The following is a 24,592-nucleotide window of genomic DNA, read 5'->3' on the forward strand; positions in this document are numbered from 1 at the left end:
AAGTAGCTGATTGATCCTCCCTGCGTGGAGATCAGGCCAAGAAATTAGATTATCTAGTTTGAATAGGATATGAGGGATTTGAAAGTTTATTAGCATTTTTTTGAGAAAAGAGTGGAGTGAAGAGATTCTTTAAGGAAGAATGAGAGATTTATAGATCTGAACTAAATGGGTTCATGAATCTGCGTTTTGTATAAATTGTAATCTTTTAGAATGAGGGGAGGGGGTTAGGTTCAAATGGAAAGATAGGATGGATGAGTAAGGGCAGAACTGAAACAGTCGAGTGCGACTATTTCTTCTGTAAATATTTATCAATATGAATACAATGTGGATTGTGTATTTCTTTGTGTAATTTAGTATTGAGTGTGTTTATAACTTTTAGTCTCTGGATTGAGGATCTGAGAATTACTGTGTTCGTTGATGCTCAGAATATAGGATAAGAGTGTGTGTTTTGTATATAACACAGAAAACTGGTTGATGTGGATTATCCCTACCAGATTAGCAGACAGATATTGAATGAAGGAATGAATCATCATTGATCACAGGTTTGATCAATGATGATCTATTTGTGAGAAGATCATAAGTGTTCTCTAATGAATGTGCATGCAGTTTAATACAGGAAATAGACCCGAAACATCAAAAGACTGAGTTGACTGATAATTTGTGAAGAAACCCCAAAATAAGTCAGGACCGTCCGTTGGCTAGTAGATCCGACGGTGATCAACAATTGCGGGGGTAGGAGTGTACGGATTTCTTGATCGTGGCTGAAGCCCCGCACTCGCTCCTAGCCGTCGATCTCATATTCAAACTCTTAGGTCATAGTTGATTGCAGGGGTTAAGCTCGCTTTTAAATCATGTGCTAGTTGAAGTCCCACAAACCATAGATTTGATGGCCTCTTATATCCAATGGATATCATGTCATAGAGTGATCGAACTTTAATTTAAAAAACGAACCCAAAAATCTATACATCAAGGATTTATATTCCTTATTGGCTCTGTAAGAGTGGTCAAAGTTAGTGGAAAAGTCGGACCCAATATGTTATCAACGTCGGTTAAATCTATTTGAGATTTGGTCGGATTCGATCGAAGTGGGACCGGGCTCATTGACAGGTTATGTCTTTGTTTTTCATTGATCGGGTGTATAGTCAGGTTTTCTATTGTTTTGGGTTATGATAATTTGATGGGGGTTTATTAAGTTAAGTGAACAGGGATTTAATTAGTTTTAATTCTGAAATTATGAAAGGGTGTAACCTTGCTTCACTTTGGAGGTTATGTGGACATAATTCATAGGTCCACATGGGATTTTTAAAGGATGTCAGTTACTTGGAAGCATCAATATCGATGTGCCCATAGGTGGCCAGTGGAAGTGGGATGAGAGCAGGGTTCCCCTGGTTTGTTTCCATGCTTCTCGCCCTTGCTACTATTAGGGAATTGGTTACCCCCATGTAGCCATAAACTGGCTCTCAGCCCCGTCTGGAGCCAGGTGTTTCTAATGCTATCATGCCCGCAAAGCCTTGCCTCTGCCGACGATGTCCTGGCCACTTTCTGCTTGCCTCTCTGCCTCTCAGGCTAGCCAAGATCTCTACCTACTCCTGTATGGTTATGCATTGCCATTTGCTTAGGTTCGCTCAACCCATATCTCGCCCTGCTTGCATCCCATCTCCCTGCCTACAACACTCCCTTTCCATTCTCAACTATTCATAATCGCCCAAGCGAGGCTTGCCCATTAACCCCTATGCCCTCTGGTTGGTCATTCGGGTCAGGGCAGGATTTTACGCTTCGCTCAATATCCATCATCCCATAGCCCCAACCTTTGCCTGAAAGCAAAATTAAGGTAGCGCAAAGCCGAGCCAAAGCTCCCCCTTGCCTTCCTTGGTTCCTCCCTACCGGGGTTAAGCCTCGTTGGGGTGGCCTCACGCCTCTCCCTCCTCCCCAGTAGCTCTCCCACCACCTCATGGAATTTCCCCCAAAACCCATCCAGAACTTATGAATTGAACAAGGCTAGGACCAATCTACATACCTGAGAGCTGACGCTTGCTCGCAGACTTGTTTGCTTCGCCTCCCTCCCGCTCTGCAGCTCCTGCCTTCACCGCTATACCCTTCACCTCCATTGCACGTCGAATAACTCTTCCCACTCCACCACCTTCCCTTAAGTCCCCCTCTGCCACCTTGCCAACCCACCTCCCATGCATTCAAGGCAGAGGACATTGCACTCCCTGCCTTGAGCATGTGGGGTGCGACTGCAATAAATTATATTGTACCATCCATGTAAACTCGGGCCTGGCGCCTCTGACACCGCACTCATCTCGATCGGGAGAATTTATTTGTTTATTTATTATTATTATTTAAGTTGGTTTAACTTTTTTCCTAATTTATTTTATTTCTATTAATTAATAACTTTTTACTTGATTTTATTATGTTATTTCCATTTATTAATACAATTGTAGATTTTTCTTATTATTTTTTCTCTGTCTTTTATTTGATTTATATTATCAATTCAATATATATATGATAAATTATTTTTGAAATTTACTTTGATTCATTGAATTAGTCAATATATTCTATGAATTATTTTAAATATATTTTTATTTTTATTTTATTTTATTTTACTCTATTTTATTTTTCATTTTTTCCTTTATTCATTTTGGATTTCAATATATTGATTATTATAGGGTATTTCAAATTATTTTTATCTATTTATTTATTTATTCACGTATTTTTTTTTTATTTTTTAAGGTTTTCTTTCCATATATTCCATTGTAATTTTCAGTTTCTTTTTAAGTTATTATTCCTATATTATTTTTGACTAATTTTTTTATTATTTTTACTTTTATTTATATTTATTTATATTTATTATATTATATTTTCTAACATTTCAATCAATATATATATATATAAACGTTTATCAATTAGTTAATTTCTTTGACCCTTTGTTGCATTTGACTTTCCAACATATCATTATGTTTTTTCTTAGAATTCTCTAGAGCATCTCGACACTATTTAGTTTATGTTAGATCATGTCCTCCATCCATGTCTTGATGATGAACCACAATTGAGGGTTCGAAACATTGACACCAATAAACACATGTGATTAATTTGAAAAAGCTTTCCTCTGATCATTATGAATCACAAACATTCAAATTCAATAACTTAAAGAAAACTCAAGATTATAGACTAAAGTACACCAAGGTTGATGACTTCAATCTTATTGAACACTCTAATTCAAACTTTGAGGGGGACAAGGAAAATGGAGTATCAACTTTAGGACATCTCATGAGTCCATGCTTAACATTTGTCTCTTAGAGGTCATACAAATAATCATTTTTGATAGATTCCACAACCGAGGCAAAGTATGTGGCAGCAATAGAAGCAACAAAGGAAATTGTGTGGCTCAAGAAAATACTTACAGACTTGCATGAGAAACAAGAGAACTACATTCCTCTACTTGTCGACAATACTCTCGCAATCAATTTGGTCAAGAATCCTAGATTCCATAATTGAACCAAACACATTAACACTAAGTATCATTTGATTCGATGCCATGTAGAGGCCAAAACTATTCCTTTAAAGCATTGATCCATGACTGAGCCAATTGTAGACATCTTCACGAAAGCACTTGGAATTTTTTTTTTTGAAAAGTTCATAGTGATGCTTGGGCTCACAAACACCCCTTCAAATTAAGGGGGGAATGTTAGACACCTTAAGCCTCTAAGATTATGGTAAAGAGTAATTGGTTGTAAATATGTAACTAACAATTCATTGGGAAAACTAACAAACGATGTAGTTGGAGAACTATTTCTCCTTGAAATAAATTTGCATCTCTAATTAATGAATAATGTTGGAGCTTTTTGCACACCTCAACACTTATGTAGGAGTAAAACTATATGTGTAGACTTACTAGTGGTTACTACCCACCAAAATTTATGCAAGTCCTTACCCTACAATCAATTAATTTATCCACTTCACATCTCATTTATGCCAAAGCAAATCTTTAGATTTGATTTGTCAATTGACTATTATTAATTTAGCATTGAGTGATATAAACTATAATATTATATGCAATTTTTTCCAAAACATAATTTCAAACTTGAATAACAGAAATAAAATAACTTCCAACACACTTGTTATCTTCTAAAAGCACTGAAGTAAATTGATGTTTAATAAGCATTGCAATTGTGTGATAATGCTCGTATAGAAATGAAAGAAGATGCTATGCCTTGGATGCAATTGTGTGATAATGCTCGTATAGAAATGAAAGAAGATGCTATGCCTTGGATGTTAAATAATATTAGGGAAAATGATAATATTAATGAGATTTCAAAATCAAATCACTATTTAACTCTAAAATGCTCATCTAACGTTATGGATATCTCAGGATCAAATCACCATTTAACCCTACAAAGCCCATGGAGCACGATACTAAATCGAAAGGCGCTATATTGCAGCTAGGCCTGCAACATAGAATGGAATTGTCAAACACGAACTTGTCATGATTTAGAAAATGGTCCTATTGGCGTGGTACATGAAATTGTGCCAGTAGTATATACAATCACAACAAGAGCATCCATGTGTGGAATTGCTTTTGGACGTAATGTAGCATTCTGTTCTTTTTACTATCAATGGCAACGGCACAAGCAGTATGGAAGTATAAGAAGCAGCAGATTGCTGTGTTAGTTGGACACAGGTATCTGCAACCCTTTCACCACTTCAAATGGACTTCAACTTCCACATTCCTCACTTTCACCAAAAATACACATTACGAGTTACTAAGCAATGCAAATGCAGGAATTTTCAGCTCTACCTCACACGGAGATGCCAGAAATCCCGAGGAGTTGTTTCACTTTTCATCAGCCTATGCCTCTCTCTTGCAGAGCTGTACAAACCCCAAAACGCTACCAGAGGTTAAGCTGGTTCATGCCCACATAGTCCAAACAGGATTTAAACCTCGCGTGTCGTTAGTAACTGGCCTTCTGGTTGCGTATGTTAAGTGCAAGAGTTTGGTTGATGCAAAGCATGTTCTGGACGAAATGCCTGACAGAAATGTGGTTTCATGGACGGCAATGCTTTCAGCCTACGCCAAGCATGGCCATGATGAAGAGGCTTTGACACTTTTTGCCCAAATGCTGCAATCAGGCCTTCAACCAGATGAGTTCACTTTAACCAGCATCCTTCCAACATGCGCTAACTTGGGAGCTCTGCAACATGGCAAGGAGATCCATGAACACATTATTAGAAGTGGAATCCAGTCAGATATGTTCGTGAGTAATGCGCTTGTAAATATGTATGTCAAATTTAGGAGTATGGATTGTGCATGGCAAGTGTTCGACAAAATGATTGAAAAGAATTTGGTGTCATGGAATGTTATGATTGCAGGATATGTACAGAATGGGGATTTTGATCTGGCTCTCAAACTCTTTAAACAGATTCAGTTGGCAGGTGTGAAGCCGAACAATATCACCTTTGCTAGCGTGCTACCGGCATGTGCTGGTTTGGCAGATCCCAAAGAGGGTAAGGAAGTTCATGAATGCATAATTAAAAGTGGCTGTGAGTCTGATGTTTTTGTGGGAAGTGCCCTTGTAGACATGTATGCCAAATGTGGAAGCTTAGAAGATGCACGGAAAGTGTTTGATGCAATTCCTGATCGTAATGGGGTTTCTTGGACCACAATGATGTTGGGATATGCACAGAATGGAGACGTTGATGAAACCCTGAAGCTTTTCGAGAAAATACCTCAACAAGACGTGGTTTCATGGAGTGCAATGATTGCATTATGTGCACAAAATGGGTGTTTTGACAAGGCACTGAATCTCTTTCTGGAAATGAAACAAGCAGGTGTGATGCCAAATTCCGTTACATTCTCTAGTGTTCTACCAGCGTGTACAAACTTGGCAGCCTGTCAACAAGGTAAGGAGATTCATGCAGATATTATAAGAAGTGGGTTTCAATGTGATGTCTTTGTGGGGAGTGCCCTCGTGGACATGTACGCTAAATCTGGATGCATAGAAGATGCACGAAAAGTGTTTGACAAAATCCCAGAGCATAATGTGGTTTCATGGAATGCAATGGTTGCAGGGTATGCACATAATAGACTTGTCAATGAAGCCCTGAAGCTATTTCAGGAAATGCCTGAACGAAATGTGTTCTCTTGGAATGCAATGATTGTAGGATATTCGCTAGATGGGCATGTTGATGAGGCATTTAAGATCTTTCAGGAAATGCCTGAACAAGATGCTGTCTCATGGAATGTGATGATTGACGGATATGTTGAGAATGGAAATATTGAGAAGGCCCTGCATCTCTTCTCGAAAATGCCAGGAAAAAGTGTGGTCTCATGGAGTGCAACAATTGCAACATGTGCGCAAAATGGGTATTTCCATGAAGCTTTAAAACTTTTTCAAGAAATGCAACAGACAGGCATAAAACCAAACACAGTCACTTTTGCTAGCGTTCTTCCTGCATGTGCCAACTCGGCAGCTCTACGACATGGTAAGGAGGTCCATGAAGATACAATTAGAGGTGGAATTCAGTCAAATGTTTTTGTAAGTAGTGCACTTATAGATATGTATGCCAAATGTGGGAGAATAGAGGATGCACACAGAGTATTTGACAAAATGCCTAAAAAGAATACAGTTTCATGGAATGCTATGATTGCAGCATATGCTATGCATGGATGTGGCAAAGAGGCATTCAATCTCTTTGAACAAATGCAACATTTTGGCATCATGCCAGATCGTGTGAGCTTTCTTGGTATTCTGTCTGCATGCAATAATGCAGGCCTCGTGGATTATGGTTGGTGGTACTTTGATAGCATGATTCAATATTATCACATCATACCTTCAGTAAAGCATTATTGTTGCATGGTTGACCTTCTTGGGCGTGCTGGGCGTCTGGATGAGGCACAAGAGTTTATAAATAGAATGCCAATAAAACCTGATGCTGCTGTGTGGGGATCCTTGCTTGGTGCATGTAGAATCCAGAACAACATAGAGTTAGGAGAGACTATAGCAGAATACCTTATTGAGTTGGATCCTAAAAATCCTGCGTATTATGTGCTCCTCTCGAACATCTTTGCAGCTGCTGGCAAATGGGAAAAGAAGGAACAAGTTAGAAATATGATGAAAGATAGGAACATTAAGATGGCACCAGCACGCAGCTGGATTGAAGTTAGTAATAACATACATTCTTTCCGTGTAGGAGACAGATCACACCCTCAAATGAAGGAAATTTACGCAAAGTTGGGAACATTGTCTGGGCAGATGAAGGATAAAGGTTATATTCCTGACACAAGCTGTGTTCTTCATGATGTAGAAGAGGAGCAGAAGCAACAAGCTCTCGTGTCTCACACTGAAAGACTGGCCATTGCGTTTGGCCTTATCAACACATCTCCTGGGACATCTATCAAGATTTTCAAGAATCTTCGAGTCTGCAATGACTGCCACTCTGCCATCAAGTTCATCTCCATGATTGATGCAAGAGAAATCATTGTAAGGGATGTGAATAGTTTTCATCATTTCAAGGCTGGACAGTGCTCTTGTGGTGATTATTGGTGATACTGAATTAAATGACTAAATGAGCAATGCACTTATGCTTCCACAAGATCAATCTTACGTATATTATCAGCCTTGCAGTGGGATTATTCGATGTTTGGATAGCCAGTGTATTCATCATTAATGATAGGCTGGGTAAGTCCTTATCCAATGAAATGTAGATACTGTTAATGGGATGTAATATCTACATAGGTCAGCTTGATGATTCTATTTTTATGTATTATTCCTGGCTAAAAGAAAGTGCTTTTGATCAGTTTCTGTTTTTAAAATTTTAATACGTATGGCCTAAGCCAAAAAAGATTCAAAGGAGAGTTATTTTCTTTATTTTCAATCTACTGTTAAGGGCATTCATGACTTTCTAGATCTTTACGCTTGTTTGAGTTTTTGGGACCTGTTGAAGGTATTTGTGCTGTAGATTCTAACATAAAAACACTCTTGCTAATGGATTCCCTATAAAATCCTGCCATAATGACAGGTGCAGACTGATAATATCTCAGTATTGAGCGTTCATTGAAATTCCATTATGCATCTAGACGTGGTCAACGTGCGTGGACTTATTACACAAGGACTCCGTTCTATCAAAAATATAAGTTGGCAGAGGTAGGCCAGTTGCTCTTCATATCCATTTATTAGTATTACTTGTTTTATATGAATTAGGAGTAGCAGTTCTCTCAGATTTACAGTAACCAAGACTATTTTTTCCTTGAATTGGTATGTCTTCTCCAGAACTGTTGCACATTTCAGTAGAAGGTATTTGTGCTGTAGATTCTAACTTAAAAAATACTCTTTCTAATGGATTCCTTGTAAAATCCCACCATAATGACAGGTGCAGACTGTAATATCTCAGCATTGAGCATTCATTGAAACTTCATTGAATGGGCCTAATGGTTAAGAGCATGTGTTTCCTCCTAAGAGGTCACAGGTTCAAAACCAGAGGGGGGTAGAGTATGTACGTCTTCGTAGATTTAGCAGTCAAACCGCTGCGCGGAGGTGGGTCCTTTGTCCCACAAACAAGGGGATCTCACAGACCAATTTGGTGTCTGGCTTGGCCGTGACCTTAAAATTAGATAATAATGATAATAATAATAATTATGCATCTAGGCTTGATAAACATACAAGGACTCCACTCTATCAAAATATACTTTTGCAGAGGTAGGTCAGATCCTTTTCATATCCATTTATTAGTATTACTCGTTTTATATGTATTAGAAGTAGCAGTTTTCTCAGATTTACAGTAACCAAGATTATTTTTTCCTTGAATTGGTAAGTCTTTTCCAGAACTGTTGCACATTTCATCTTGGAAACACGCAATGGCACTGCTCTGTTCATGTCTCAGCATCGAAAACCCAGACCTTATGTCTCACCAAAGACACTTTTCTTCTATTCTTGTGGAAGCTTCTTTGGAAAAGTATCCTCTGCACTCCTTAAGAAATCAAACATTGAAAATAATTGGCAAACATATCCGGATCCATATGTAGCTTCTTTTCTCCAATATAATGAAAGTTTGTACTTGAGTATTTACAGTTTATGCTCATAAGCATCTCATATGTTCCAACCTTTAAATATATCGGTTTATTGCAACTTGTATAGGTTAGCATGAACAATTCATCTTGTTCTCACACACATAAAGATGGCAAAGACCTGCACATTCATTAGGAATGACATGCGAGTGCCATAAATAATTTAGTTCAATCCTTTACAAGTATGCTGATTGTTTTTGTTTAATGACTAGTCCAAAAAAATCGTACTTTACTTTGTAACTTGGTAATTTAATTGATGTGTTTTGCAGGTTCTTGCTCCAAGCTGTTCCAACTTATTTCACCTCTCTTCCAGCTGCTCATTTTTCAATATGCATCTATCTTTGAAATTGTCAAGATTAAACTTTATCTAAAATCAAATGGCAAGCACAGGAGTTGAAGGGATCTCTGTTCACACAATTGGCAGCCACTCCAGTGATTTCTGTTGTTAGGGAACATTATTCACAGATTATTTAGAGATGGATTTTTAGCAAGGAGGAGATGGCATCCCATATACATAAACCAGATTGTGAAGAAGATAGCTCATAAAAATCATGTCAGTGGGGTATTTTTAAGGTGTTGCAAAGAAATTCACTTCGAAGTCTGACAAAGCGGGAATGTTCCCCAGTTTTCACGTGCACGACCATATCAACAATGCAACATAAATAAGGTCTTCTACACGAGGATCCACAAGCTGTGCTGTCTCCAGAGATTGAGTCCAAGGAGCACTCTGTGTTTAGAGGTTTCATATACTATGAAATACGAGGAAGGTTTCACTGCTTTGAGACCCTGGGAGTTCGCTTGCAATGTTCTTTCGCTATCCCAAACCCAATATTGTCAGGCTTATAACTTCTTTCTTTCAATATATTTCCACTATTAGAGATGGTAAGTACTGGGTAGAATCCTTGGCCTTAGAACATGTTGGTGATAGATCTATGAGACATAAGTCTTCCACCTCTATGAGACCTCAAAGTCTACCCCCTAACCCTGATTGAGCACTAGGGATTCCATCATGAGTTTCTTCTCCTTTTCCCCAAATGTCACAAGAGACATGTCATTTTGCCCTGGAGCTCCTCCTTGGATCACCTAGGCAAGCCTACTTGGAATATTCCCAAAGGGCAGCATCAAGGTTTGCTTTAGTCTCATCATAGTGATGGAGTATGATAGGGATGCCTTTTCTTCTTCTGCCACCTATCCCAATTCTACTTCTACTTCCATCTTTGGGTTGAGCCAGGGCATCGTGCCTATTAGGGTTTTACATTTTTTGTTTTTGCCTTAGATTAAGCATTGCTCTTTTGCTTGTTGACATTTGTATCTCTTTTACTATTAGGGTTTTACATTTTTTGTTTTTGCCTTAGATTAAGCATTGCTCTTTTGCTTGTTGACATTTGTATCTCTTTTACTATGTTAGTTTTTCTTTAGTTTCTAGGAGTGTCATTGACATACCCAGTAGTCCATAATCCATGGATCACTGATTGTACCTTCTAATACCGTTGACTTTTTCCTTGGTCATTTGTTGACATTAATAAAATTGTCTTATCTTATGCAAAGGTATTTCACACCTTCAAGGTGGAGTAGGATACAACCCATCATAAAACAAATGATCATTACATGGCATTCTAAGTTTTTGCTATAGCTATTTATCTAACTTATCTTTGGCTTGCAAATCTAATCTTTTCAACTAAGTTGGCTAATAATTTCCATTCATCTTTAAGTATTCCATTGTCAAAATATCTCATTTGGTTCACTTCTACTAAGAAATTAAACTCTTAAGAGGATCACGAATAAGCATTTTGAGCAAGTTTACAAAGTTTTTGCCAAAACTATTATCACAAGTTGAGCTTAGGTTATATACTCTTAAAATGGTTTTCAAAATTCAGTGGACCAAATATTCTCAATGCTTCAAATTCTACAAAAGAAAAACTTTTTAGTTTTTTCTAGAAGAAAGTCTTTCAATTGTATTTACGTCAACGATGCATTTTTTCAAACACCATAAGAAGGTCATCATACAACAACATCCAGAGCCATAATCTTAGATCCAAATAAGAGAAAACTATTCCCTTGTTAATTTCTTGCATATTTCTACCGTGCTCATCTTGTCCACTCTTGAGCCTCAACCATCAACAGTCACACTCATCTTGTTACAATATTTTGATTTTTGTTATGCTTCAAGAATGACACTAAGAGACAGAAAACAATTAGTAGTGGGTGAAGTCACAAGTTTCAATTTCTAGTGAAATTTGGTGACAAAAAATTGACATTTTAAATATTCTTTAAATTTAAGTACTCGAAACTCATATATGCCTTGTGAATTTTGTTGTTTAAAGAAAATACAATTTGTAGGGAATTGTCTCTTTTCTAGTGATATTTTTTTCCAAAAAATATTAATGTCATTTAATGTGTCAAATTCGCATCTAATTATATCTTACATATTTATGGAAAAGTTAATAGATGACCTTTGTTCCCAACAATATGTACGATCTACATAGAAGTTTAGAACATAGTATATCCCACTTCTTTTTTGGAAATTTAAGTTATTTTTATTATGGTGGCTAGTTAATAATTGAAATTAATAATTGAAATTACATTTTATACACATTTGTGTTTCCAACCCCACCCCTTAATGTAAAACCAAAAAAGAAAAGTACCCTTGAGAAACACCCTTGGACAGTGAGCTTTGAAGTGTCTTTCAATTTTTTTATTCTTAGGAGATTTATTTATTTATTTTTATAAGTTATAGAAAAAAATAAATTAAAAATACATTATGAATCAAAAATGAAAAAATATGTGCCGTTGGATAAATGGTTCAATGATAAATCTACAGGCATTGAGTCTACCACTGTCCATCAATGGGATTGTTGTAGCAAAATCTTTAAAGGCAAAATGTGGGCAATGAATATGGAAGTTTAAAAAAAAAAGAATATACGCTCCTGGGCCTGCTCCAAACGTAGTCACCTGGATATCATTGATAGGTGCTTCTGCAAATGCAGGATTACCGAAAAAGGCTACTCAAGTTTTTGATGAAATGGTTTTGTCTGACTGTGAGCCTAATATACGATGCTGCAATATTCCTCTTCAAGCTTGTGTCGTGTTTTATCGTTATGGTTGAGCTTTCTGCTTCTTTAAAACTTGGAAAGAAAAAGGGTTCTGTTGAAATTAGATGCAGGGGCACTCATGCTGCAGTTCTACACCCGTAATGATGGTAATGATTCATGAAGGCCATGGGAACAATTCCTCATTGGTTGGAAGGTCTTTCTCTTTTTCATACAGGTAAGCAGATTCATTGGAGTGGAATGCAATCAGCCTTATCCAATGCAGAGTTATGAAATGCCCTGCCCCTTTTCATCCCTGGGTGTGCACGTCAAAAGGGTTTGTTGTAAAGTGAGATTGAAGGGGATGATGGTGGCAGAGTAGAATTTTATGGTCAACATATACATCATGGTAAATAGTTTTAGGGTTTTGATTACTGGAGTTCCCAAGGCTGGGCAAAAATATTTACCTTCCTGCATTATTCATGGCTTTGAAGGACATGTTGAAATTTGAAAGTTGAACTTATCCACAATGTCGCAGGAAGGACATGGAGACGTAATTCAATGCCTAACCCATATACTAGGAATTTGGATAAATATTGGTCCATATGTTATTTATATGCCTAAAATTGAGGTTTGGGCAGTGGAAAAGGTTAATGAGATTTCTGAGAATCAGGGAGGTGCAGGCCAGAGTGCTGGATCTCAAGCATGGATATACTGCTTCAGCAAGTGGATTCAATACCTGCGGATGTGCCGTTGGTATTTCTGGCTACTTGTGAGCTACCAGGGACTGCTTTTCCCCTTCAGATAAGAAATTTCTTCATGAACCAAGACGCTGATGCATCTTCACTTGCATCGAAAAAGAATGTACCTTGCTTTTCTGTGCAACGACCTTCTACCTCAGATTATAAGTGGTTATTTGATCAATCTGCTAAGAATATAACAAAGGCTTTAATGAGAAGATACATTCAATTTATTCATGACATATCTCATGGTGATGCTATATCGCTGAGGAAATCTAAAACTGCTTCGTCTTGTGGAAAGCTGGATGAAAGAGCTGGGAAAAATATAATAAACTGTCCTTCCAAGACATGTATTGAGAGGGAATATGCCTCACTGGATGAACCAAAGAATATCTGTTCTGAGGATGATGTTGGTGGTTTTCATAAAGGAAGTCAATGTTATTCAATAGGTGCTAAGGATTACACTGTTCTATCAAACATTGAGTCAGAACATTTAAATCTGAAAGATAGACATGATTAGAAGCAACAGTGGCCAAAGCCAAATGCTGCAAAAGTCTTCTCACCGGGGATCTGGAAAAGGAACAACAGCCATGTAGCTAGCAATTGCGGCTTGTGGTTACCAACTTCTCCACTATATACAGTTCGCTGAACTTTGTTGGGTGACACCAAAGATGAATGAAGGTCCCTGTGCAACCACAGATGGGCCATGGAAGCGTTGGCCAATTAATTCTTGTGTTCTTGATACAAACAGCTCAACACAAGTTGCATCAGGGGACAGCAGTACTGAACATAAAGGTATGTCGGTCACTTCTGTAGTGAGAGGTTTGGTTGCTATGGGCTTGCTTGCCTTCAAGGGTTTATACAATACTGGGAACGAAGTTTCACGTGATATAAGAAAGGTTTTGGAGCTTTTAGTTAAAAAAATAAAAAAGAAGATTCAAAATGGAAAAGATAAATGCCAAATTTTCCCTCTATTAGCACAAGCAACTTCTCTGGAGGACATGGTTAACATTTGGGCATATGCCACACAGAGCTTGGAAACATTGCTGCATTCCTGTAGTGGATCCTTCTTCATGTGCGAGGAAAGGTCAGAGTTAAACTCCCAAGGGCTTACTGATATTAACATTGTTGGTCGTGGGGAATTGAATGTTCAAGCAACCTCTGATCCTTTTCCAGTTTCTTATTTAAATAACGAAAAAGGTTATTTTCGGCAACACTTCAAGCCCAAATGTTTTTAAACCTGGTATTTATGGTCCTGCTACAAGCATAATTGGGACAGAGATATCAAGTCCAAGATCTCTGTTAGCAAACAATGCTGTTTTGTAGGAATGTTGTCGGCCGATCTTTCCCCCAGTTTGTGACCCCAACAAATTTTCTTTGCGCGGAGCCTCTGTAGCCCAGAATAATGTGGACTCAGGTGACACTATTGAAAAATGTGCTCAGGAAGCAACTGTGGCAAGGCCGGCTAGGTTTTGCAGGATGATCAATGGAACAGTATCTAAGGCTGATCCATTTGATGGTTATGAAATCCAGTCAGAGATCAAATGCTCAGAGACATTATCAACCAACCATCATTTTCATGACTCTGAGATAGGCATTCTACAATCACATGGTGCCTCAGCAGACACAAATGGTGGTAATGTAGACGCGATAAATAAAATAGAAGATAGTAATTTGCCCAGTTCTCAGGTGCAGTGTGTCTACCGGTGCTGTTCTGAGTGCATACATAGAGCCCATTTATTAGTGAAGCAATTTGTCATGAATTGTTGGAAAGCTGATGGATGCTCTGACAGATTCGAAAGTGTCCATGATCTAGTTGCTTCATGTACAGCACGTGTGCTTGCAGTTGTAGCCTAATCAGGCAGTACGGAAGGGTCCGTGCTTCTTGGTCAAAACTCTTGTTCTTGTGAGGATACATGTAATTTTCATTCGATGCAGACTTTTTCTTGAGGGGGCACAAATATCAGGAGCGAAGAAATCACTATAAGAGGATGTAAATGCCATGCGAGTCCAAGAAAAAGGAATGCAAGGTGGAGACATGGACAGGATACTTGTTGGCTAGAAGCTAATCTTGAATTTGTTATTGTTGATCATGTATGTAACTCCGACCGGACCGAGGACCTTCATATTCATTGTCAAACAGAGCATGTTTATTTTTGTTCGATTATACAAAAATTGTCAACCATGAAGCAGCCTCTATAGTAGCTGTCTTTGTAATGGTTTAAATGGTCGCATAAGCTGGAAAAACACTTTCTGTGTACATGCGAGAAAGCTTCGCCCCTGAAACATGTAAGTTCCGAACTATGTATCTTTTCAGAGAGCCGTGTACAGCCAGAATAAAATGATCAGCTGAGAAAGGTGATCAAAATACTGAGTAAATGGAGGACTCAAGATCTACGGCCCAAATTATTTTGCGTCCAGATCAACGGAATGCGGGGGGACCAGTTCTGTCGAAGTTTAACGTTGGGAAAGGTCCCGCGTTCGGTGGTTTCCATCAAACAACCCAAGCACCAGATCAACGGCAGGACACTTGCACGGGTTCCAGTCATTTTTAAAACCCCACAGGGGCTCCTCGCAAAGCTGGTTTTAGTTTTCAGAAAACCACTCGTGGTTCTCTGCATATGAGGAAAGCCGAGCCGGCACGATTCTTCAATTCATTCTGCATATGAGGAAAGCCGGGCCGGCACGATTCTTCAATTCATTTCGAATACTAATAGTTTCATAAAAGAGCGCGGTTTAATATATATATATATATAGATTATAAATATGTTATAGAAATATTTATATAAAAGAGGCGGTTTAATATATATACATATAACTTATAAATATGTTATATTAAAATGGTTCAGTAATAGCTTAAAAAAGGACCCCTTATTATTTCTTTTTATAAAAAAATAATAATTTTAAAGGGAAGAAACAGTTTTATTAACCATATACGAATTAGTTTTATAACTGATTTTGACGGTTAGGGAAGAAAATAAATATGAGAAGACAAGACAGAGTAAGGGTTCAAAAGGCTTGGAGTTGAAGAATTATGCAATTTATGAAGTCTTTCCAAGGACAAATTAATTAAAATTAAAACTATTGATTCCAGAATTGAGTTAAATTGCAGTCGGTATTTTTCTCTTTTTATTTTTTCGTTTTTATTATTTTATATTGCGTTTTCGTTTTTATTATTTTATATATTTTTTTTACATTGTGTTTTTCTTCTAAATGTAATTTTTCTGTGTTTTTATTATTTTACATAGTGTTTTTTTCTACGGGGACCAATGTAATTTTCCTTTTTGTGTTTTTATTATTTTACATTGTGTTTTTCTTCCAGTGGGACAAATGTATATAGCAGCATGTTGAATCTCAAATTACAGATTTGTCTCTGTACTTTGGCACTTGTGATTTCCACTAAGAAACCTTAAGGGTGTTCTGTTCGTTTCAAAAATTTATTCATACAACTTCTGTTTCTACTTTTATATATTTTTCTATCTCAAGGTCAAAAACTTGAATTCTCTTGGTCAGGTTATTAAAGCCTTAAAGCCTTGTTTTTTTCTACATTCTTCCTTTTTCCATTAAAGTCAGTGTTAAAGGTCCGCAAACCTCAAGAACCTGGCCATTCATGTTGTAAATAATGAGTCTTTGAATTAGGGACATTCATTGCATGTAATTAACCCAGCTCCAGCCAATCATTTGAATTTTTTTATTATTAAATTTCTGATATATGTCATGTGCACTAACCCCATACTACCAAGGCCTGTTTCAACAGATGAACTGATTTTACCCACTAGAAGTTATAGCTCCCTGAAAACTTGCATTAGTAGAAAAGGTTTATAGGTTTTTAAATCCTCAATTGCTTAAACTTTTGATTATGATTTTAGATTCTTGTTCAAGGTTTGAAGCCCTCAATTAAAGGATTAAAACCTTAATCAAGATCCTCAATCAAGGGTTTACAAAGACTTCCCCCCTACAATGCTTGCTAGATAGTGTGACCTAACTTCATTGATTCACTTGGTATAAAGGGGGGGAAAGGGCTCAATGCACTTGTTTTATCATTGTTTAACAATTTAACATGTACTTCACTTGATAGTGTGACCTAACTTCATTGATTCACTTGGTATAAAGGGGGGGAAAGGGCTCAATGCACTTGTTTTATCATTGTTTAACAATTTAACATGTACTTGCTAAAGTATTCTACTTCTATGAGAGCATACCCACACAAATCATAAAGAAATTTAGTGCATACATGCGAAGGCAATAGTTTTAGAATTTAATAATGGTTTTAACATAAAAAGCAATGCTTACTAGTGTCTCTAGAGCAAGGCAATAGAGTAGTGGTGTGAGTGCCATTTCCCAAAAACACCATGAGTGAAATATCTTTGGAGCATTTATTATATGATACTTAATGTTATATTATATAATTCATATGCATATGGAGTAATAAATGTCATCCACGACAAGTTAATCATTTGAGTATCAATGAATAAGTACACAAATAACATCAATCATATAGAAATTACAAGTTGACTAAGTTTTAGACTAGATATTGGGAAGTAGACTGAATTTATAAAATGAAATAGGCCATCAAGACTAAAGAATTATGTTTACAAGATAAGGTATTGCCTAATTTACAAACTAGATGGTAGAAATGGAAACTAAAATTTGAAGGTTGAAACACTAAATTGAGATGAAGTCTATGGCAAGTAAATGGATGAAAAAAGGAGAAACAAATATTCTACTATCTAATTTTCCTTCCCATTCATGAGAAACTTATGTTTTCCTTTCTTGTGATCTAAGAACAAGCCCATCTTGGGCACCACCATGAGCTATGTGATGCCCTCATTGTTTGTGGAGATTAATTTTATGATAAGTAAACTTGAAAAGAAAAACATTTTTTTTGGCAATCTACTTTTCCTTCCCCTTTCCATGAGAAACATTTATTTTCCATTGATGTAGTCTAAGTGCAAGCTCATCTTGGGCACAACCATCAAGATCCATGAACCTTGGCACCATGAGCTCCATAACCCTTGGCACCTAGTTGTGTAGTTTGTGAAGATTAACATGAAGTAGAAGGTATTGGAGTCTTGGTTAAATTGTAGTTGATGGAGGACTTCTCAACATGATAACTATTAAACCCATCAATAAAAAGATCAATGTCCAATTGCTCTAAAACTAATTATCCATCTTCCAAATTAGGCCACTTGGAATTGTTGTGCCCAAGTCTTGTATGCTTTATCTATCTTTCCTTTGCAACAATCAACAATCTCAAGTTGTAGTGCATATAAACAAAACTTTCTACCTTGCATGCCTTCAACTTGTTTCTCTTCACACAATGGATAAAGTGTTGAGAAATCAATGCAAGTAGATTAGGGTTTGATTCCTCTTTCTTGATAATTACTTGTGAGTTTTGTTGGCTTCATTTACTTCTCTATTGTCTTATCTTTCATCAAGAAATTACCATATTAAGTGTGTATGAAGATCACGAAACAATAGACACAAGATGTAGGCACTATGTCACGGTAAAACCCCCCTTGAGGGGAAAACTCAGTAAAAAATTATCTTCCTTCAATAGTATTCTTTGAGACTCTTCAACCTAGACAAAGACCAAACCTTCCCTCCACACCAAGGTAGCCTTCCAGAGCTTTGACCCCTTTGTAACAACACTTTCTTCACAACGACTTTGACTATGCAGCAACTTACGACATCAGGCAACAACTGGCAACAACAATACTTGGAAGACTTCGATCTTCCAAACTAAAGCACGAAATAGAGAGAGAGTAGCTCCAAAACTTAGATTTTCTTGTCTCCTTATACTTTACCCAACTCGCACTTCCTTTAAGCTTCTTCTTCCCACTTTGCACTTCTCCAGCTTCCTTAGAGAGATATCGAACTAGCTTGAGATTAGATGCTCAAAATGAATTCGACTTCTTTCTATTTATAAGCTCCAAGTGAGGTCGAATTGGTGTTTTTAGGCCGGCTTGATCTCTTCTAGGCCAACTTGGTGTGGAGGTTACATAAATTACTTTTGATTCAATACTAAACCTTTTTACGTGATTCAAAAGCCCAAGAAGGGTCTCTTTAAATGTACAATGACTCTATAAACTCAATATTAATCCTAGGAGTCCACAATGGGGACTTTGACCAATATAATGATGTCCCAAGCATAAAACCATGCTTTAATAAGTCATTGATACAATAATAAAAATTAGTTTCTTTATTCTTTTGACAAGTACATTACATGATGACTCAAATACATTAATGAAGACCGAACCTATTTACATTTTCCGATACTCCCTCTTAAATAGGGAGGTATTCATAATATACAAATACAATGGAAGATCTCAAACTATATGAATAGTGAAGAGTTTAGGCACCGCAATGCCATGGACTAGATTCCTGACCAGGGCAATCTCTCTATTGGTCTCTCAACAGTTTAGGCACCACAATACCACATACTAGATTCTTGATTAGGGCAATCTACCCAAGTGGGAATAAGGTGGACTCAAGCTTTCAACCTCTCTAGGTACCATCAGGCTTACTTGCTAACCACTAACCTGGGGACCTAGGTGTGTATCCATGGTTAGATCTCTACGACCCACGCCACCCTCCCTACTTTGGGACCTAGACATCAACACAAAGTGTTGTCCGATGTCCTCCCAAGCAATGCTTCACTCGCAAAGCCTCAACAAATCTCTTCCAATCTCTTATCATCAATATAATCAACAATATTTTCTAAACGAATCATGCTTCTCAAATACTCAAACTTCTTATTAGGAAGAGCCTTTGTTAGTATGTCTACTACTTGTTCATTTATCGAGACATACTCCAACTTTACGTTCCCATCTTGCACCAGGTTCCTAATAAAGTGGAACTTATTGTTGATATGCTTCGTTTTGGCATGAAACACAGTATCTCCAAACATCTTGATACAACTTTGGTTGTCATAATTAATCATAGTAGGACTGAAAGACTTCTCGAACAAATCTGTTAGAAGCTTCCTTAACTAAACTGCCTCCGTTCCTACTTCACATGCAGCCACATATTCTGCGTCAACACTACTTAAAGCAACAAGATCTTACTTCCTACTCATCCATGAAATCATAACAACTCCTACACTAAAACATCCTCCAATTGTGCTCCTTCCATCGGTCTCACTGCCATCCCAATCAGAACCTGTATAACCAATTAGCTTAACTTCCTTACTATCGTACTTTAGGCAGTGATATATAGTGCCATGAAGATACCTCAATATGTGTTTGGCAGCTACCCAGTGATCACGATGAGACTCCAACTGAAACTGACTAAGAATGTTTACTGCAAAACATATATTCGGCCTAGTATTTACCAGGTACATTAGGGAGCCCACCAATGGACGATAGGAGGTAGGATCCATGAGACTAGAGTCAAAGTCCCTCAACTTGAGATTGGTGATCATAGGAGTAGCCATCGGCTTGGAATCCATCATCCTGAATTTTTGCAGCAACTTGATAATGTACTTTCCTTGCCCCAAATATATCTCCCTAGGTTTCGGTTATACTTCTAGAGCCAGGTAATAGTGCATCGATCTTAGATCCTTCATTTCAAATTCAGTTGTCAACATCTTCTTGCATTCTTGAACTCTTCGCTCCACATTGAATAGGTCATCCACATATAGCAGAATAATGGCGAGCTCATTATTCACGACCTTGATGTAGAGATTTGGATCAACGGAACTCTTTACAAACCCAATTCTAAGTAGATATGCATACATCCTTACATACCATGCCCTAGGTGCTTGCTTTAAGCCATATAGGGCCTTCTTAAGTTTGCAAACATGAGAGTCCCTGCTATTAACTTCAAAGACTTCGGGTTGTTCAATATATACATCCTCATCAATGGTCCCATTTAGAAACACGGTTTTTACATCCATTTGATGGATATTCCAACCCATTGTAGCAGCCAATGAAACCATAAATCTAATGGTAGTGTGCCTTACTATCGGTGCAAAGGTTTTTTCATAATCAATGCCTTCCTTTTGAGAGAAACCCCTTGCAACGAATCTAGCTTTATGCTTGTCTATACTTCCATCAGCAACATGTTTGATCTTATAGATCCATTTGGAGGTGACAACCGATTTATTATTAGGTTGATTTCCCAAACCCCATTCTTCATAATGGATTGATATTCTTCTACATCACCTTCTTCCAAACTTCTTGATGAGCAACTTCCTTGAATGTAGATGGTTAGACTTCAATCAACTTTGTCATATATGCAGCATAACCAAATTATCTTTTTGGTCTCTTACTTTCCCTGAAGGTTCCTTTCGCAACTTCATGTCCTTCAACATCTTCTAATGTAGCTTTTAACCAATCTAGCCTTTTCCTAGTGGTTGGGATGACCATAGATTAAATAGGCTCACTTGGTCCTTCTTCTTGATTTGTAGTAGGGTTTTCATGATGATCTTCTTCTTCTTCAAATATTAGAATTTCTTTGTCATTAGAATCAATAGGAATATCATTTGATTTCTTGTAGCCTTGATTTTCATTAAATATGACATCCCTACTTACTTCGATATGTCTTCCTTCCTTAATGTAGATTCTATATGCTTTTGAGGAGAGACTATATCCAACGAATATTCCCTTGATACTTGTAGAATCCAACTTCTTTTGCTTGTCCTCTGGAACATGGATGTATGCTAGACTTCCAAAGATTCAGAGGTGATCCATACTCGAATTCTTTTCTATGAATACTTCTTCGGGTGTTGTATTATTAAGACTTATATGAGGACTTCTATTTTGAATGTACACGATTGTCATTGCTACTTCTCCCCATAAGAATTTTGGTAGGTCTTGATCAAGGAGCATTGTTCGAATGCCTTCTTCAATTGACCTATTCTTCCTTTCGGCCACTCCATTTTGTTCGGGATAATAGGGAACAATGAATTCCCTCTCAATAATTGATTTCGTACAATATGTAATCAATTCTTTAGAAGTGTATTCCCCATCATTGTAGGACCTTAAAGTTTTTATCTTTCTTTCGATTAGGGTTTCCACTTTGGACTTAAACTCTGTGAACTTTTCAAACACTTCATCTTTTGTTTTGAGAAGGTAGAGCCATGTCTTTTTAGAAAGGTCATCAATGAATGTTACATAGTAGAGATGACCTCCAAGTGATTTGTTAGACATAGGCCCACACACATTAGAATAAATGAGGTCTAGTATCTCTTTAGACCTAGTTTCTCTATTCAGAAATGGATTTCTTGTATGCTTTCTCAAAGAGCATCCCTTTCACACACCTTCATGATCTAACTTCATATTGGGGATGCCATGAACCAATTGGATAAGAAAAGGGATGACCTTATAATGTAGATGACCATATCTCTTATGTCATAGCTCAATGGGATTGATTTCCATGTGTTGGGTCCCTATAATACTAGCGATTCCCCCATTACTATTGTCATTGTAGCCCTTATTGTAATTAATGTGCCCCTATTGTCACCATATTGTTTTATTGTGCCCCATAGAAGCCCACTATTGTTATTGTTGTGCCCTTATATTATTATTGTTATGTCGGCTTTGATTATATTGTGGCCCCTTAGATTCCCATATATAGAAAGGAGGTTTTGTCATTTTTATCATCGAAGAATTGTTTGTTTTTGTAATTTAAAGGAGGTTGTCTCCTTAAAGAGGCTGATTTTGAAGTCGTTTATCTACCTTTTCTATATTTTTGTGTGCTGGTTTCATAATATTTGGTATCAAAGCTTTGGATTCTAGGGTTTCGCTGCTCCAAAACAGGTCATCATGGAATTTTCACTATAAATTTTTTTCTACGACGTTTCAGAAGCTAAAAAAAAATCCATTTGAGCCGAAATCTCGATGATCCTCGGGTCCGAATTTCAAATCTTGTCTCGCTATATTTTCAGAGATATGATCCATGAAAGTTATGGTTTTTGCAGGCTCCCGAATTACATCTCAAACATGTGACCTTGGGAAAATTGGCATAACTTTCTCTCTGAGTATTAGATTGGAATTTCGTAAGAAGTTATAGAAAGAGGACGGATTGTAGTTTTTGGTGTAACGGGTGGCCACACTTCTTTGTCCTTCTTCCATATATCCAATCTGGTTGGATAATAGAAATAACACAAAACAATGCTTCCACATCCTCATCCTTTCTTGAGAGTACATCTGCAACAAATTTTTTTTTTCCCTTTTCTGTAGATGATGTCAAAGTCATAACCCAACATATTTGTGACCCATTTTTTCTATTCTTCTAAAGATAATATTTGTTCTAAAAAGTATTTAAGACTATCATGATCCATTTTTACCTTGAAGTGTCTTCCCATTGGATAAGGTCACCATTTCTTAAGTGCATGTAGTATTGCCAACATTTCCTTCTCATAAATAGCTTGCTTGAGTACCCAATCACCTACATCAATTTTTTTTTCACTACGATGTTGATCTACATGTTGTTTCATTCGATTCTACACCAAAGTGGCGTTATACTTTAAAAGTTGGAGAACTTGTTGTTGATGCTCGATGTGATATTTCACTGTTTGAACCTTTTTCTTCTTGATATGTCCTTCTATCTTGAGAGTTTGAGGAGTGGTAATTTCTTCCAATGCTTCACAAGATATGGTCGAATTCATTTCTTGATGCTCGATGTGACCTTTCACTTCTTGAACATTTTTCTTCTTGATATGTCCTTCTATCTTGATAATTTGAGGAGTGGTAATTCCGGCCAATGCATTACAAGATATGGTTGGATTCATTTCTTCTTTCTCGATGTGATCTTTCAATTTTTGAACTTTTTTCTTCTTGATACGTCTTTCTATCTTGAGAGTTTGAGCACTGGTAATTATTGCCAATGTTACAAGATATGGTCGCATTCATTTCTTCTTTCTCTGGGGTTGGGTCTTGGCGTATATCCTCTTCTTTTGATGTTTATTGATCATTTTCTTCCTCGTCTTCATACTCTATGTAAAATAATTATGACCTTTAGTGCATTTACTATCACAATTGTAACAAAGCCCCTTTTCTCTTTTTTCTTCCAATTGTTGTGGTGTAAACCTTGTAGGTTGTGGAAGGCTAGGAAAAGAAACACTTCCATAATTATAGTCATGAGTGGTGGGATTCCTTGTTTCCATAATTTCGCTTTCAATTTTTCTTGCCCACCTAAATGCCCTTTCCAATGAATTAGGTTCCCAAAGACGAACCTCATGTTGAATGTTATCCTTTAAAGTACCTATGAAGACATCAATCCTATGCTTCTCATGCTATGTTGCGGTTATGAGTTGCCTATGATGATGATACTTGTATTGCTTGGGGTTACATAGTTGTTATTCAAATCAGATTTATGGGTGATTGTGAATGACTTTTTGATGATGCATACAGTACATATATGATGCTTACATGGTGATCTTCATAAGGACAAGGAGAAGTACAAAGCTTGAGTACACAACTTCATTATTTGATGATGAGCCACTCATTTCTTTCATGTTGTTGTCATCACGCCTTCAAAGATGCATAAAGTTCATATGGTATAGTTATGATGCAATATTCCTATAGTTCTTTGCTCTCACATGGTTGAGGATTGTTGTTATTGATGGTATCAAGAAAGATTTACAAATGACTATGAGCTCATGGTTTGCTAGATACATATTGCTATCTCTTTGATGGATATACAGTATGTTGGATACATGGATGATTACTTAAGTTGCATATTGATAAATATTGTTGGTTGGCCAAGAGAATGGTGTTATTGCAGGCATGGCTATTTGAAGACATGGATATTCA

The 24,592-nt window shown here is 37.1% G+C and overlaps 1 protein-coding gene across 4 annotated transcripts; it reads left to right on the top strand.

Moving 5' to 3' along the window:
* The first annotated feature begins 4,361 nt into the window (after positions 1-4,361).
* LOC149249641 (pentatricopeptide repeat-containing protein At1g08070, chloroplastic-like) lies at positions 4,362-9,821 on the top strand. Of its 4 annotated transcripts, none has more exons than XM_089458747.1 (4): positions 4,362-4,681; positions 4,783-7,679; positions 8,020-8,144; positions 9,334-9,821. In XM_089458747.1, the coding sequence occupies exon 2, from the start codon at positions 5,025-5,027 to the stop codon at positions 7,545-7,547; it is 2,523 nt and encodes an 840-aa protein (XP_089314873.1). In that variant the 5' UTR covers positions 4,362-4,681; positions 4,783-5,024; the 3' UTR covers positions 7,548-7,679; positions 8,020-8,144; positions 9,334-9,821. The 4 variants fall into 4 exon arrangements, with proteins under 4 accessions (XP_089314873.1, XP_089314872.1, XP_089314870.1 ...); XM_089458746.1 differs by having other exon boundaries at positions 4,793-7,679; XM_089458744.1 differs by having other exon boundaries at positions 4,362-7,679.
* Positions 9,822-24,592: the final 14,771 nt, after the last annotated feature.

This window comes from Pinus tabuliformis, chromosome 7, assembly GCF_031772625.1.
Source record: "Pinus tabuliformis cultivar Carrire ecotype Pingquan chromosome 7, CPIR1, whole genome shotgun sequence".
NCBI lineage: Eukaryota > Viridiplantae > Streptophyta > Pinopsida > Pinales > Pinaceae > Pinus > Pinus tabuliformis.